Source organism: Mustela lutreola, chromosome X (genome assembly GCF_030435805.1).
Source record: "Mustela lutreola isolate mMusLut2 chromosome X, mMusLut2.pri, whole genome shotgun sequence".
NCBI classification, from domain to species: domain Eukaryota; kingdom Metazoa; phylum Chordata; class Mammalia; order Carnivora; family Mustelidae; genus Mustela; species Mustela lutreola.
The window spans coordinates 42,302,558-42,319,991 of NC_081308.1; the positions used below are offsets into that span (position 1 = coordinate 42,302,558).

Below are 17,434 nucleotides of genomic sequence, written 5' to 3' on the forward strand. Positions count from 1 at the left end.
ATAAACAAAACATAAGTATTAGTTTACCTAACTGAGGGGGAAAAATCACAAATACACTCTATAAGAAATGGTAGTGGAGAAATAACTCCATATTTAGAGGAAAATCAAATTAATCATATGAGATCACTTTGCTCAAAATTTCACAAATATATTTTTTCAAAATTTCACAAATATATTAAGAACCTTCAGGAAATGGATTATTTTTATGAAAACTACAGGGATTCATATATCTATATCTATATATCGATAGGTATATCAACATAAATATATGTGTAATCTAAAGAGAGAAAATATGGTGAACGAAATACAGAAAGATCGCTTTCAAAAAATGCACCATCCCCAAACAAATTCAAGGAGAGTTCTACAATACCTTCAAGGACCAAATAACACCAAAACAATGATAATTGTTCCAGACACATTTATTCTGTGAGGGGGGGATAGGATACTTTGAGGGTGAACAAATGCATTCCAAATTTACGGTATTGAAAATATTCTGAGAGCCTGACAAGATCATTCGGCGGAGAGGTAATCAGAAATACTTCAGAATTGGGTGGTTGGGTGGCTCAGTCAATTTCAGCCCAGGTAGCGACCTCAGGGTCCTGAGATCAAGCCTCGCGATGGGCTCCAAGCTCAACACAGAGTCTGCTTGTCCTTCTCCCACTCCTCCTCCCCACCCCCTCAAATAAATAAATACAAAATCCTTACAGAAAAAAAGAAATAGTTAGCAGCATATGAGGCTATTCTACAGTAAAGGAGGTACCACATTTTCTTCCTGTCCAACACATCCATAGATTTCTGCTCAGTGTGAGTTTTTTTCATGCACAGTGAGATCTGACTTCTGGGAAGACCTTCCCACAATCAGTACGTACACGTTTCTCTCCTATGTGGATTCTGATGTCCAGCAAGATGTGTATGCTGGCAGAACACCTTCCCACAGTCACTGCATTTTGACGGTTTCTCCCCTGTGTGTGTTCTCTGATACGTGATCATCTGTGATTTCCGGGGAAAAGCCATCCCATATTCAGCAGATTTAGAGTTTTTTTCCCTAGTATGAGTTTTCTGATGCACAACTAGTGGAGACTTCTCACAGAAGACCTTTCCACATTCACTACACTCATATGGTTTTGCTCCAGCATGAGCTCTCTGATGTATAATGAGATGTGACTTCAGGGAAAAGGCCCTTCCACACTCAGGACATCCATAGGGTTTCTCCCCTGTATGGATTCTCTGATGAATAATGAGGGGTGATTTCTGGGAGAAGGTTTTACCACAGTCATTACACTCATAAGGTTTCTCCCCCGTATGAATTCTCTGGTGTATAATAAGAGGGGACTTCTGAGAGAAGGCTTTTCCACATTCTTTACATATATAAGGTTTCTCACCAGTATGAAGCCTTTGATGTCCAGTAAGGTGTGACTTTTGGGAAAACGCTTTTCCGCAGTCAGTACATATATAAGGTTTCTCTCCTGTATGAATTCTTAGATGCCCTATGAGGTGGGACTGCTGGCAAAAGGTTTTTCCACATTCACTGCACGTATAGGGTTTCTCTCCAGTATGTGTTCTCCGATGGATGAGGAGTTGTGTTTTCCGAGGGAAAGTTTTCCCACATTCAATACATTTATAGGGTCTCTCTCCAGTATGAGTTGTCTGGTGTGTAAAAAGGTGAGACTTTTCACCAAAGGCTTTCCCACATTTACTGCATTCAAATGGCTTCTCTCTAGTATGAACTCGCTGATGTATAATGAGATGTGACTTCTGAGAGAAGGCTTTTTGACACTCAAGACATTCATAGGGTTTCTCTCCAGTATGGACTCTCTGATGAACGATGAAGGGTGACTTCTGGGAGAAGGCCCTTCCACACTCAGTACATTTATAAGGTTTCTCCCCAGTATGAATCCTCTGATGCACAATGAGGTGTGATTTCTCACTGAAGGCCTTTCCACAGTCTCCACATACATACGGTTTCTCTCCAGTATGAATTCTTTGATGTATAGTAAGCTGTGACTTCTTAATAAACCCTTTCCCACACTCACTACAAACATTGGGTTTCCTACCAGCTTGATCTTTCTTATACCGAATATGGACTTGTTCATGATTAAGACCTTTTTCACATCGACTATGTCCATGGGGTTTCATGTCAGTATAAATTTTCTCAGGCACAGTACAGGAATCACTATAGCTAAGTGGTGTCCCACATCCAAATATCTCAATGGGGTTCTTTCTTGCATAGCTCCTATTGCATGTCAGTGAGTCTAAATTAGATTTCAAGCCCTTTTCACATGAATCAAAATCATGGAGTTTTATACTTGAAGGGCCAAGGTCTATGCACCCACCAAATATTTTCCCAAATGTATTATATTTGGGGGTTTTCTCCTTGGCCAATGTTTCATAGCTAAGGACTGTGACCTGCTTCAAAACCTTGTCTTGGTTTCCTTGATACCTACCTATCTGACCCTCAGTAGGCCAGGCTTTTAAGAGAGAGTACAATGAATTATCTTTGGGGGTTTTCTCCAATATCTCCTTTTGAAATGAATGTTCTTCTGAAATGATCTGCTGGGAAGAGTCAAGGCTTTTCTCCCTGTCTGAAAGAGGAAGAAAAATATAAAATAAAATAGGAACCAAAAAGAAAACAGCAGCAAACAGAAGTGTTAGGAAGGTGCTAATGTAAGATGGATGCTGTAAAAAAGGCCTAATAAATTTTAAGAAAGAGAGGAGGCCACTGATGTCAGAGAAGAAGAAAATGTCCTCCCAGCCATCTACACAATTCTCACTCACCTGAGTGGATCCACGTTGACAATTCACTCTTTATGATCCACGGGTCCTCTTCATGTTCCAACTTGAAGATTACACCTGGTTTTATACTTGAACACCCTGTTAAGGGAAAAGTATAATTGTCTTGGCCTTGGCAGCTCAGAAATCCATGAGGAGAAGAAGCAGTCTCAGGGGCCTCCCAAGAAAAGATGGATCCTTAACTCACAAATATAAATTTCAGATATAACAAAAATATGAATGGAAAGCGCAAGCTATAAAAGAAAAGACTTTATTCATGGAAAACCATAAAGGTCATGGTCTTGGCAGCTCTGAAGGATGAAGAGGATTCGATTCATTGTTCCATGGAGAATATGCCCTTACCCACAGAGACCAGGTGGCCATAGATCTCCAGCATCACATCTCTGTGTAGGGTCTTCTGAGCAGCATCCAGGTGCTGCCACTCTTCCTGGGTGAAGTCCACGGCCACATCTTCATATGTCACTGGTTCCTATGACAGCACATTCCTGTACAATCTGCTCATTCTGATCATTTTTACCATAGCAATACCTGTAGGATACTTACTTAGCATTTTTGTGCAGCCTACTTAAGGAGAAAAACTTTGTAAAATTCTGCCATTGCCAAGAATAGTTAGTGGAACAGAACAGATAGTCTAAAGCTAGATATAAATAAAAATGGGACATTTAATATATAAGAAAGGAGTATTTTAAATAAGTGCAGGGGCGCCTGGCTGGCTCAGTCGGTGGAACAAATGACTCCTAATCTCGGGTTTGTGAATTTGAGCCCCATGTGAGGAGTAGAGGTTACTTAAAAATAAAATAAAATAATATAAAAATATATAAATAAATAAATAACTGCAAAAAAGACAGATTATTCAAAACTGGGTAGCTATCAGAAAAAAATGTAAAGACAGACTCCCTATTTCGCACCATACACAAAAATAGATTTGAGATACAACAAAAACTTAAACAAAGAAAAAGAGAAGCCATAAAATAAAGAAAGACAGGAGAGATTTTTTTTTTAATTTTTTAAAAGATTTTATTTATTGGGCGCCTGGGTGGCTCAGTGGGTTAAGCCGCTGCCTTCGGCTCAGGTCATGATCTCAGGGTGCTGGGATCGAGTCCCGCATCGGGCTCTCTGCTCAGCAGGAAGCCTGCTTCCCTTCCTCTCTCTCTGCCTGCCTCTCTGCTTACTTGTGATCTCTCTCTGTCAAATAAATAAATAAAATCTTTAAAAAAAGAAAAAAGATTTTATTTATTTATTTGACAGAGAGAGATGACAAGCAGGCAGAGAGGCAGGCACAGAGAGAGGAGGAAGCAGCCTCCCTGCCGAGCAGAGAGCCTGATGCGGGGCTCGATCCCAGGACTCTGAGACCATGACCTGAGCCGAAGGCAGTGGCTTAACCCACTGAGCCACCCAGGCACCCCAGACAGGAGAGATTTTTAAAATAAGTTTAAAGTGGAGAAAAATCTTCTAACTAGGCATGCTACAAAACCCAGATGCCACAAAGGAAAACAGTGATAAATCTGACTAGTTTCTGTATTGCACAGCAAAATATATCATAAACAAACTCAAAGCACAACACATAAGATGGACAAAGAGATAATTTCCTCAACTTATAGAGCTCCTACAAAGCACAAAGAAAACGACCAACAACTTCACTTTAAAAAAAAATAATCAGAGGACATGACCATCAATTCACAGAGAAGGAAATGCAAATGGCTTCTAAACATGGAAAAAGATGTTCAAATTCATTTACATGAAGAGAAAGGCAAATTAAACCAAAACAAAACATCATGCTTTTCTTACATATTATCAAAGATTAGAGTTTGCTAAGTCACTAAGTTGGTAAAGATACCAAAAAAGAGCACACTCAAATTGTGTGTATACACTGGTACAAAATATTTTGAGGGCAATTAATTTGATAATGGCCATCAAAATTTTAAATGTGCACATTATCTGACCAGCAATTCCATTTCTAGAAATTACTTAACATATATACTCAGATATGTGAACAAAACATCACGTGTGAAGTTATTTCACTATGGTACTGTTGGGTGCCTGTGTGGCTCAGTGGTTAAGCGTCTGCCGTTAGCTCAGGTCATGATCCCAGGGTCCTGGAATTGAGTCCTGCATCAGGCTCCCCACTCAGCGGGAAGCCTGCTTCTCCCCCTCCCACTCCCCCTCCTTGTGTTCCCTTTCTCACTATCTCTCTCCCTCTCAGTCACATAAATAAATAAAATCTTTTTTTTAAAAAACTACAGTACTGTTTATAACAGCAAAATGATGAGGACAACCTCATGAGGATTGGATGAATTATGCTTCAATAATTCATAAGGGAATACCACAACCATAAAAAGCAACAAGGAGTGATATGCAACAATCTCTAAGATACACCGTTAAGTGAAAAAAATTTCATCTATGCAGAAAGCTGTTACTGAGACCCCACTGAATACCAGGGATTGTTCTTGGAACTGGGGATTGAGCCAAAAAGAAACCTGGAAAAAATATCTTCCCTCAAGCATCTCATAATCTAGTGAGACGAGACAGCCAATAAGGCTGAGTGACAAATCAACACATAGCCAAAAAAAAAAAAAAAAAAAAAAAAAAAAAGAAGTTTTAATGTGTACTTCAAAATTCCTATCACTCATAAAAAAGATTCTAGAAAGCAATAAGCAGGGCACCTGTGTGGCTCAGTCAGTTAAGCATCTGCCTTCAGCTCAGGTTATGATCCCAGGGTCCTGGGATCAAATCCCATATCAGGCTCTCTGCTCAGCTGGGAGTCTGCTTCTCCCTCTCACTCTCACTCTGTGTATTCAGTCTCTCTCTCAAATAAATAAAATCTTTTTAATTAAATTAAAAATAAATAAAATAAAAGAGCCCATCAACAAGGGGCTGGTATCCTACAAACATTAAAGGAATAATAAGGGGCACCTGGGTGGCTCAGTGGATTAAGCTGCTGCCTTTGGCTCAGGTCGTGATCTCAGGGTCCTGGGACCGAGCCCCGCATCGGGCTCTCTGCTCAGTGGGGAGCCTGCTTTCTCCTCTCTCTCTCTGCCTGCCTCTCTGCCTGCTTGTGATCTCTGTCTGTCAAATAAATAAATAAAATCTTAAAAAAAAGAATAATAAAAGGATGCTATGAACAATTTTATGACAAGAAATTTGACAATGCAGATCATAGGACAGCAGATTATGGCATGCAGGCTAAATCTGGCCCATGAGCTAAGAATGGTTTTTACACTTTTAAATGGTTGAAGAAAAAAACCAAAGGAGAATATTTTGTGGCATGTAAAAATTATATGAAATTCAACTTCCAGTGTCCATAAATAAAATTTCACTGGATCGCAGCCACACTCATTGGTTTGCATATTGTCCACAGCTGCTTTCAACCTACAAAAAGAGAGCTGAGTCGTTGCAACAGAGACCATATGGCTGACAGACCTAAATATTTCTATCTGGCCCTCTACAGGAAAAGTTTTCTGACTCCTGACTTAGACTTAGGCAAACTGGACAAATTATTTGAAAATCACAGCTTAACAAACCCAATGTACAAGGAAATAGAAAATATGAATGGTACCATATTTTTTCAATAAGTCAAATTCATAGTCAAAAACCTATCCACAAAGAAAACTCCACACCCTGATGACTTCACTGGAGAACTCTTCGAAATATTTAAGAAGGAAATAATAGTAATCTTACCCAAACTCTTTCAGAGAATACTTCCCAACTTGTTAAATAAAGCCAACCTAACTGTGATGGCAAAACATAAACAGAAATACAAGAAAAATTACAAGCCAATATGTCTCATGAACAGAGTAGTAAAAATCCTCAACAAAAATATTAATAAAGGACTGGCTTGATGATAATGATGAGGAGGAGGATGACAGGAGTGGATGAAGATTGACCATAGATAAAACAAGATTGGCCACCAGTTGATAATATTTGCAGCTGGGAGGAAAGGACAAGTGGTTCACAAAAATCTATTTCTGTGTATGTTCAAAATTGAAATTTTCCATAATAAAATGTACAAAAACTATATTTATTGGTAATGTTTTATCAATACATTTTTTAAAAATTACAGAAGATATAGTGGGTGTGGTAAAGAAAAATACATGAAAATAATAAAATCACTCACACACATTCATGCAGATGTATCTATACACACAGGGGTTATATGTATCTGGAAGGATCATCCCCAAGCTACACAACACTAGTTATGCCAGGGAAGGGCAGAAGTTACATTAAAGAGATATTTCCCTTTCTTTCTAATTTTTACTTTGCAATATTACTTACATTTTTTGTACCATATATACATTGCCCTTGCAAAGAAGGGATAAAAAGACATAAAATGGGGACACTTAGATGGCTCAGTCAGTTAGGCGTCTGGTTTCAGCTCCAGTGGTGATTCCAGGGTCCTGGGATTGACCCCTGCATCTGACTCCCTGCTCTATGGGCAGTCTGCTTCTCCCTCTCCCTCTGCCCCTCTCCCCCACTCGTATTCTCTCTCTCTCTCTCTCAAATGGATGGGTAAAAATCTTTTTTAAAAAACTTGGGGCTCCTGGGTGGCTCAGTGGGTTAAAGCCTCTGCCTTCGGCTCAGGTCGTGATCCCAGGGTCCTGGGATCGAGCCCTGCGTTGGGCTCTCTGCTCAGCGGGGAGCCTGCTTCCTCCTCTCTCTCTGCCTGCCTGCCTCTCCACCTACTTGTGATCTCTGCCTGTCAAATAAATAAATAAAATCTTTTAAAAAAGAAAAAACTATTTGGGGGCACCTGGGTGGCTCGGCGGATTAAAGCCTCTGCCTTTGGCTCCGGTCATGATCTCAGGGTCCTAGGACCAAGCCCTGCGTCGGGCTCTCTGCTCAGCAGGGAGCCTGCTTCCCGCCCCCCCCCCCATGCCTCTCTGTCTACTTGTGATCTCTGTCTGTCAAATAAATAAATAAAATCTTAAAAAAATAAAAATAAAAAAATAAAAAACTATTTTTAAAAAAGACATAAAATGGAAGAGGAGAGAAGGAACTGGCCTTGTGTTGGGGAATGATCCCACAAACTATGTGATGACAGCAAAGGAGCCATAGAAAACCAGGAAACCATCCACCCTCCAAGCCTCTGCCAGAAAATTTTAACTAAAAAGCGCCTCTTTGAAACAACTACTGATGATACCACACTGAGCAGAAAACCACTGACCTTTAGGAAAACTCAACAATAAAATTTTTTAGGCTAAAGTCTCAGAAATTGTGACTTGCTGAAGAGCTGGACTGATGAACTGATTTCTCTTGATGGCAAATACAAGCCATCTAACATATCCTGTTTGCCATTTTCACTGTGGCTGCTAGGAAGCTTGAAGGTAAAATGTTTAGCTCAGTTTATACGAAGTAAGGCCAGATAATCTATGTATCTTAACAGCAACTTCACCTGCATCTTGATCTTCTATTCTGTCTAAATTTCTCTAATTCTTCTTTTCAAAGTATTGTCCTTTCTCATTTTACTGTGGAAAAAACAAGCAGGAAACAAACAACTTACCTGGGACTCAGTCATTTTCTGTTTCTCTTCGGAGAGCAATTGGGGGTGCGGTGGGGTACAGAAGCGTCTTCAGAGACCAAGCTGGGTTTAACCACTCTTTGATGGCTGAATGTAACATGTGTTGCTTATTAATTCATTGATAATTTGTGTTTATCATCTGACCAGCATTTCCATTTCTAGAACTTTTTCTAAAGTAATAATCATGGATGCATGCAGAGATTTAACTGAAAGAACTTTCATCACAACTTTGTCAAGAACACCACAGTTTTGAAAATAACCAAATTCCCAGTCACTGAGGACTGAGAAAATAATTTGTGGAACCTCCAAGAAATGGAAAAGCAGGTGACCATTTAAAGTAACACTAGAGACAATTAAAGAGACTCAAAAGACACAGCAACCACATGTAAAGTGCGGAAGTTGTCTGGATCTTAATTTGAATACACAAAAAAATCTTTGAGATAATCATTAAAGTTTGAGCCCTGACTAGATATTTAAGGATATTACAAAATTTTAACCAATGATGATCTGAAGTTATTATTGTTAATTATTTTACCTTGAATAACAGTATTGACCTTTAAGACCTTATCTTTCACAGGTACATGATGAAGTCTTTATTATGAAATGATATATCTGGGATTTGTTTCAAAATAATAAGGACTACATATGTAAAGATTCATTTGGCTATACACTTAATATTTGTGCATTTTAGGAGCACCTGGGTGGCTCAGTCAGTTAAGTATCTGCCTTCAGCTCAGGTCATGATCCCACGGTCCCCGGATGAAGTCCCATATCAGGTTCCCTGCTCAGCGGGGAGTCTGATTCTCCCTCTGCCTGCCCTTCCCCCTGCTTGTGTGCGCACACGCTCGCGCTCTCTCTCTCTGGCTCTCTCTCTCTCTGTCTCTGTCAAATCTTTTTTTTAAATGTGCATTTTATGTTACCAATAACAAGGAGAAAACAACCTAGGAGGGAGAAATAAATGGGTGGTCTAGATTACAGGTTGGCAAATTTTCTCCATACAGAGACAGATAGTGAATATTTCAGATTTGTGAAGCATATGGTCTCTGTTGCAACTAACTATTCAGCAGTTGAAAGCGGCCAGAGACAATATATAAGCCAATTCTGTTTATTGACTGTGTTCCAGTAAAACCTCATTTATGGAGCACCTGGGGGGCTCAGTCAGTTAAAATCAGTCTGACTCCTGATTTTTAGCTTTGGTCATGATCTCAGGGTAGTGAGATCAAGCCCTGCATTGGGCTTCACACTGAGCCTGAAGCCTGCTTGAGAGTCTCTCTCTCTCTCTCTTCCTCTCCCTATGCCCCTCCCCTCATGGCACTGTCTTGCTCTAAAAAAATTTTTTTAAGTATACTCTTTAAAAACCTCACTTATGAGCACTATAATTTGAATTTTATATCATTTTCATATGTCACAATATAGTCTGATTTTTTTCCAAACATTAAAAAATGTGAAAACTATTCTTGGTTTACCGCTGCATGAAAAGAGCAGAGAGCCAGATACGGCCCACTGTCTCTGGTTTTCCATACCCTGGTCTAGGTGAAACAACAGTGGCCATCAGGACATGACTGATGTGACTGGGTGATGGGCATAATGGGAGGTTATTATAGAATTCCCTCTTATTTTTCTGAATGTTTAAAAATTTCCATAGAGGGACGCCTGGGTGGCTCAGTTGGTTAAGAGACCTGCCTTCGGCTAGGTCATGATCCCAGCGTCCTGAGATCAAGTCCCACATCTGGCTCCTTGCTCGGCAGGGAGCCTGCTTCTCCCTCTGCTCCTGCCTGCCATTCTGTCTGCCTGTGCATGCTCTCTCGCTCTCTCTCTCTCTCTCTCTCTGACAAATAAATAAAATCGTGAAAAAAAATTTCCAAAGAAATGAGCTTAGTAGTAATATGGAAATAAAGTTAATAGTATGGAAATACAGCTGCAGAATGAAGACAAGGCAGTCCACAAGATCACACTCCCAATAGTTTAATAGCAACAAACATCTGACCCCTAAGATAATCGCAATGGTTTGTGGCCCTTCAAAGCTCAACAAAATCTTATTACTTGGCATTTGATTTCTTTCATTATATTTTCTTGGGAATCACACGAATAGAACTGACCTTCAGTTCATGGACGATCCGTACAAGATAAGCGCTACAAAACCATGGTGAATAGATAATAATCCGGTATTAACTCGCTTAATTTCATCCAAGCCTCAAAGGATAGACCCTACTATTATCCTCATTTCACAGTGAGGAAACTGACGCCTAAAAGTTTCAGTAACTTATCCATGATCACACAGCCAGTGACTAGAGGGTGAGCTGGTGGGAAAACAAAAAGCAGAGAACTAGGGGTGCCTGGGTGGCTCAGTGTGTTAAGCCTCTGCCTTCGGCTGAGGTCGTGATCCCAGGGTCCTGGGATCAAGCCCCACATTGGGCTCTCTGTTCAGCAGGAAGCCTGCTTCCCCCTCTCTCTCTGCCTGCTGCTCTGCCTATTTGTGATCTCTGTCTGTCAAATAAATAAAATCTTAAAAAAAAAAAAAAAAAGGCAGAGAACTCCTCCCTGGCTGTCATGGCACCGAAGTTTTCAGAGATGCAACACGCTATTTCCCAGTGCCATAAAAAATTAATTCTCATCCTAAATTACAGAGGACATTGTCTGTTTTTTAACTTGAGAATAGCAAAACTCTAAACTTACACTGGGCTTTACAGTTCAAGGTTAACTTAAAACCTTAATATTCAAAGCCACAATGAGGAAAAGAGAAGCCAAAAAATCAAGGAAATATTGGCAAAACACATACCACTGCTAAAGGAGTAGTTACCAGAATATATGAAAACAAGTCCTACAAATCAATAAAGAAAAGGCAGACATCCAATAAGAAAATGAGCAAAAGATCTGAACAGGTGCCTCACAAAAGAGGATCTAAGAGATCAATACATATATGAAAAAGCAGTCATCAGGGAAATAAAGTAAAGCCTCAATGTCTGACTCCTCCATTGGAATGTTGACCCCACAAGGGCAAGGATTTTTGTTTATTCATGGATGTATTATTGATCTCAAAGAGCCATCATGGACCCCACAGAATCCCAACATTGACCCTATATTTGCCCACTCCTGACCCCATGGACCTTCATCACTCACCCTAATAAAGACCACCCCAGATCCCCCATCATTCACCAGAAAAACTCTCCATCACTCACCCAGACCCCACTCACTCACCCCACAAACCCCTTTCACTCACTTCCTAGAAACCCCATCATTCACCTACAGACCCCCCCATCACTCACTTCCCACACACAGTCCTACAGACTCCCTTCCCTATCACTGCTCTCCACATCATTCAGCCCAAACAACCCCTTCATTGGTCCTTCCACATGTCCCCATCACTGACCACACACCCGCATCACTCAACCGGGTCCCTCACCCTGGCTCTGCTCTCAGGACCCCAAAACTCCTTCTCAAGACGAGTTTGGCTCCCTGCTTCCACAAGCAGGCTCAGCATCACCCGAAATTCCCCTTCCCCTCCATCCCTCCTTGGTAACTCTAGATGACGCATTAGCTTATCTTTCGCAGGCTCAGCAACAGCCTCCCAGCCGAGCTCTGCCAGTAACAAAAATGGCGTCATTCGGGCTACGCCAGGAACTCTGTCGCCGGCCAGGGCCTCACACGGCTTCTGGAGGCTCCCATTCCAACCAGAAGAGATAGGCGTTTTAGGGGACGGGGAGTCCCCGTGATATTTTCGAGGCTGCGTATTCGGAATTAGTGCATCGAATGCAGTGTGAGGCTCGGATGTGGAGGACTGTTCCGGGAGGGTGAAGGGGCGTTCCCGGTCCTCGGCAGAGGCCGGGCCTGAGCAAAGGCGGGGCGACGTGCGGGTCCGGAGTGTTGGGTGGGAACCGGGATCTGGGGAGGGGAGCGGAGGACTGGTAAGGCCAGAAGGTAGAAGCACAGCCTGAGAGATTCCTCTGCAGAAGCCTCGTTTCTAAAACCTCTGGTGAAAGTGAAGAGTCTTTGGACATAGTGTAGTCTCTCCTTCACACTCCCGGCACGCCTCTGGCAGCCTCGCGTCAGAGCCCTCCAGCCTTCAATGGAACTGAGTCCCCTACCCGTTGGTCACTCAAGGCCCCGCCTCAGGGCTCTCCTGCTCTTCTATTGGCTCCTTGGAACACAGAAGGTCCGCCCCTCTTGTCACTCACAGGCCGGACTCTCTGCCCCGGTCTCTTAAAGTGGGCAGATGTGGCCTTTGGCAACCCATGTCAAAGCCGAAAGAAGTAAGAGGGGCAGAGGTTTAATGTAGACCCTAAGGGGCATTGATTTTAGAAAACTTAACAAAAGACTAGCGTTGAGGTCAGCCCAGAATGGGATTGAATATGTAACAAAGGCTCGCATTCTAGATCTACAAAATAGAGGAGTACCGATGGTGAAATAGTCAAGACCTCTATCAAGGTTCATGGATGGAGAAAACTAACAAGTAAAGTCTGCCTTCAGCTCAGGTCACGATCTCAGGGTTGTGGGATCGAGTCCCACACCGGGCTTTCAGCTTGGCAGAGAGTCAGCTTCTCCCTCTCACTCTCCCCCTCTGCTCTCTCTCTCTCTCTCTCTCTCTAATAAATAAATAAAATCTTTTTTAAAAATCTTACTTCTAGGTCAGACTAGAAGGACACTGAACGTAAAATAGTGACCTAAATAGGAAGTGTAGCATCTTCAAGTCTCCATTAACCTCTGCTTCCACCTTCACACGTTCTTTGAATCTAACCCTCCTCTTCCATCTCAAAAGGATCCTTGTGATTACATTGGACTCATCTGGATAATCCATAATAATCTTCCCATCTCAAATCATATCTGGTTCTTTTTCCCATGTAAGACAACAAATTAGAGGGTTAATGGTGATGGAAGACTTGATTAAGGCACAAAGTATTAATAGGGAAAGACTAGTGACAGTAGATCAGGTTTGAATTCAGACCAGATGGTTACCAATAAAGGGCCCAGGCTTTTATGTCAGAATTTTTTCAAAGGCCTGGGTTCAAGGTCAGAACAAAGGGAACTGTTGGAAATCTCAGTAGACACCATAGGTAATGGTCATAGGCGCACACTGGTGGTGGAAAAGTTAACAGAAGCCCAGGTTTAAGATCTAGAACATAGACACATTGATGGAAGACTACTCAACAGAGCCCTGGGTTTAAGGTTAAAGCTAAAGGTCATTAATGAATAAAGATTTAATAGACAGGGAGAGTCAAGGTCAGAAAAGAGGGGCATTGATGGTAACATCTAGAAGTGCAATCTGGATTTAATATATAGCTCAACAAGGAAAACTAATGTTAAGAGCCTTGGATTTCATTCACAGATAAGATTAGGCACTGATGGAAGTAAAGACTCAGGTTTGCTTTTCATGACAGAGTAAACTGATGATAGAACAACTAGTTGACAGTTGACCTAAGTTAAATGCCCCCAACCAGTGGAGCATTAGTGGCCAAAGCATTAATAGAAGGCTGTGTAGAGAGAAAACTGAGCAGAGAACCAGGTACAAGGGCAGACCTGAGTGTCTATGAGACCTATATGAGGTCCTCTATGGAGGACCAGGACCAAAGTTCGTATCTGAGGGATATCGATTCATAATTATTATTATTTCATGTTCAGGCTCACGGTGAAATTGTTGGCCCCCAGGAGATGTGTTTGCCATGATTCCATGCTCCAGTTCCTTTCTGCAGTAAATGTCTCCGAGCCCTGATTGCAAATGTCCCTGCCTTCTGGACTCCCTGGGTGTGACGTGTTGCAAGGAGGTAGGATTCACCTGAGCTCCCCGTTGTTAGACTGTTCAGTCTAAAGACTCAGAAATTGAGAATTTTTCACTATTTTATTTAATTTAAGTTTTTAAAAAAAGAGAGAAAGTTTGTTTTGTACACCAGGGTAGCCAATATACAGTTCTCATCTCTAGAGGAATTGCTACGATGGTAGGAAATAAAATGTTACAGAAAATTGTTTTTCTACCTAACCAACATGAATTAAAGTTGTCCTTGAAATAAAGTCTAGCTAATTATGCAAAATATACTTTCAAGTTTGTTTGTTGGCTTGTTTTTCAAAAACAAGAAGCTTGTAGGTATAAATAAAGAAAAAAAAAAAAAAGAAACATCATTACGATAACCTACAGCATGGGGAGAGGGAGGACTGAGCAGATGGGCCCTTTCCAGTTCAGGAGTCTTGTACTGAAGTGGAAAGATGGTGCTGAGAGTTCCTCATCTTCCCCTAGCTGCATCCCTGGAGGTTAATGCCACATCTTCAGGGGTGGTTTGCAGTGAACCTTTTCATTCAAGCCTGGGAGATGGTGATGCACTGGTGACCTCAACAGGGTGTCAGCACTGTCAGGGTCCCCCAGGATGTGACAGCAACGGGTGATTAAGGGCAGTGACACTGGCGCTTTTTGTGGTTGTATTAGGGTTTGAACATCAGCTAGAGATGTGGCAGCCAACACCTTAAGTCAAGAGGCAAAGAGGAGAGGAGAACCAAAGAGGGAGAGTGTGGGGGAAGGAGAGAGGCCTCTGAGAGAGACCATAAGAGGAAGAGGACATAGAGAGAGAAAGAGATAAGCAGATAAAACCAGAGACAAAGTGGACAGCTAACTCGGTGAATCAGGGATGGAGGGTCTCCTGTGCCAGGAACACCCACCCAACTCACAGGCAGAAGTGAAGGGGATCAATAAGAAATCTACATCAAGGATCCGGCTACCCCAGCCTCCCTCTGGAGAGCCCCTGCCCTGTCATCTGTCCCACTGAATCCCTACCGTGCCCCACTCCAGGATAAATTCACATGTCAAGTGAAATCTGGGGAAAACAATCCCAAGGGAAAAGGTCAGGAGCTGAGAACTGATGCCTTCTTTCCCCTGAAGAGGTCTTGAAAGGGGCTTGGGAGAGATTAAAGGAAACAGAGAAACCATGTCAGAGTCCAGGAGCAGCCAGGGTATCCTCAGCGTGGGAGGGAAGGACCTATACCTGACACCCTTGGAATGGAGCTGCAGGAAGTGTCCCCTCTCTATGCCACATATGCCCCAGCAGGTCTTTTTGTCCAAACCTCTGCCTCCAGGTAGCCAGGTACCAGGAGATACCAGCTGCACCAGTGGATCCAAAGGCCTCAGGGGAAGACCCTGTCTCCCAGGTTTCTTGGCAGATGGCCTTAGCTACTTTGCTTTGCAGCTCTGTAGGCTGAAAGGGATCCAGTGAAGCCATGGGAACTGTTGGGTCCCCCAAAATTGGGTACCCCAATAATGGGTCCGTGATTAAAGGAGCGAGACTGAACAAAGCGAAGGTCAAGCAAAGCTTTATTTCGCGCCAAGCATCAGGAATCAGACCGACCGTCAAACAAACCGGTTGGGGCCGCCCCTACAGAAAGGACTACCCCTCCCTGCTTTCCAGACTAACTTTTATAGAGCAAAGGCCATGTGGTTGGGCCTGGCCACACACAGGTGGCCAATGAGATTGTAACACACACAGGAAACTCCACAGTGATGCTAGGTGACCAATTGAATTACAATTTACCCTAGTAGACATTTGAACCAGGCTATCACCTAGTTCAGAATTGGCGCCCAAAATGTGCCCAAAGGGCGGGGCCCATACTCCTTGGTAGCTAGGAGACAGTATGCGCCCCCCACTGATTGATACCTCCACCTGGCCTGACCCACCTTTGTATTTGGACTTTGTTACATGGGACTGGTTTCCCAGACTTGCTTTTAAATAAGTTCCCCTGGAGCAGGGGGGCAAGGTCAATTTAAGCTTTATAGCAAAATGGCAGTTCAACCTGGGTGGGGCTGCTCTGGCTGAATAGGCCCTTACAGAACCATCTGGAATGAGGTGCTGAGCCTGAATGTTAGTGTCACCCTTCAATGGTACTGTACTTGGTGATCCAGCTGGCTTTGACCACTGCCAGAGGAACCCAGGTTACACAGTCCCAGCCCTATTAACATATCAGTTCTCCTGGGTGATTCAGACCACAGGGCTGAGCCATCAGGTGGACATTGAGCCCCCCAGGAGCTGATAGGGCTTTTGCTGCAAGGAAAGGAGGGGCAGGGTCATTGCCCGCAGAGAGTGTTTCAGCCATGGATGACTGTGAATTGAGGCATTGACTCAGCTTACCCTGCCCATCCTTCAGAGGCTTAGCTTAGAAACTCATCACATCCACTCCCATTTCTCCAGGTTCTGGACCAGTCCAGTTTCCCAAAAAACATGTCTCACCATGGGGAATCTGACTCCATAGCACAAATTTGTTCTAGCTTGATCAACCTAAAAGAACCAGAAACAAATCTTATAGTACTACAATGTCAAGTTCATTGACCCTTTCCAATGAGGGAAACTGCACGTCAGAAGAACCACGGGACACCTCACCAAGTAAAAGAGAAAATTCAATTTTTACAGGATTCAAGGAAAGGATAAAATTTATATGAAATTTAGATGAGCCCTGCTACATCTGTCTACATTGTACTGTCTGCATAAAGACATTTATCGTGAGGATCACATCTGTATATGTACTGATTTCTAGTGCAGAATTTCTCAACCTCAACACTATTGACATTTGGGGCTACATAATTCTTTGTCACATTTGTGATTTTGTGCATCGTAGAACGTTTACCTTCTATCCACTAGTTGTCAGTAGCCCCCTCATCCCAGTTGTGACAAACAAAGTTTTGCAGACATTGCCAAATGTCCTTTGGGGAGTGAAATCACACCTGGTTGAGAACCACTGTTCTAATGGTTTATTGATAGTGAGTAGGATAGTGAAAACTCAGTAAAAGGTTTTGTGGGATGGCTTCTGTTTTCACTTTTTTATACATATTTTAGGGGGAAGTATTAAATGAAGAACACATTAAAATGACAAATCTGTGTTTAAAAGCAAGTTCATTGTTAAAAAAAAAAAAGACAATGTTAGAGATGACATGACCATCTTTGTAGAAAATCCAATAGCATTTATTAAAAGGCTACTAGATTTGAGGCACTTGGCTGGCTTGGTTGGTAGGGCATGCGACTCTTGATCTTGGAGTTGTAAGTTCAAGCCCCACACTGGGTGTAGAGATTATTTTAAAAATAAAATCTTGGGACCCCTGGGTGGCTCAGTTGGTTAAGCAGCTGCCTTCGGCTCAGGTCATGATCCCAGCTTTCTGGGATC

General features: G+C 42.3%; 1 protein-coding gene across 3 annotated transcripts; it reads right to left on the reverse strand.

Annotated features, from left to right (window-relative positions):
• Nucleotides 1-398: 398 nt before the first annotated feature.
• On the reverse strand, nt 399-12,314 carry ZNF630 (zinc finger protein 630). 3 transcript variants are annotated; one of them, XM_059157952.1, is made up of 6 exons: nt 11,709-12,314; nt 10,405-10,438; nt 8,288-8,392; nt 3,133-3,259; nt 2,776-2,871; nt 399-2,582 (listed from the first exon to the last, which is right to left on the reverse strand). In XM_059157952.1, the coding sequence occupies exons 3-6, from the start codon at nt 8,300-8,302 to the stop codon at nt 859-861; spliced, it is 1,962 nt and encodes a 653-aa protein (XP_059013935.1). In that variant the 5' UTR covers nt 8,303-8,392; nt 10,405-10,438; nt 11,709-12,314; the 3' UTR covers nt 399-858. The 3 variants fall into 3 exon arrangements, with proteins under 3 accessions (XP_059013935.1, XP_059013934.1, XP_059013933.1); XM_059157951.1 differs by lacking the exon at nt 10,405-10,438; XM_059157950.1 differs by lacking the exons at nt 8,288-8,392; nt 10,405-10,438.
• Nucleotides 12,315-17,434: the final 5,120 nt, after the last annotated feature.

Excerpts from the sequence above, each read along its gene's own strand:
- ZNF630 (XM_059157950.1), bottom strand. The coding sequence starts at position 11,909 with ATGACGCCATTTTTGTTACTGGCAGAGCTCGGCTGGGAGGCTGTTGCT. Across the intron at positions 3,260-11,708 it reads GTCCTGAGAGCAGAGCCAGG|GAACCAGTGACATATGAAGA; the intron begins GTGAGGGACCCG and ends GTGCTGTCATAG. Across the intron at positions 2,872-3,132 it reads TGGCCACCTGGTCTCTGTGG|GGTGTTCAAGTATAAAACCA; the intron begins GTAAGGGCATAT and ends TTCCCTTAACAG.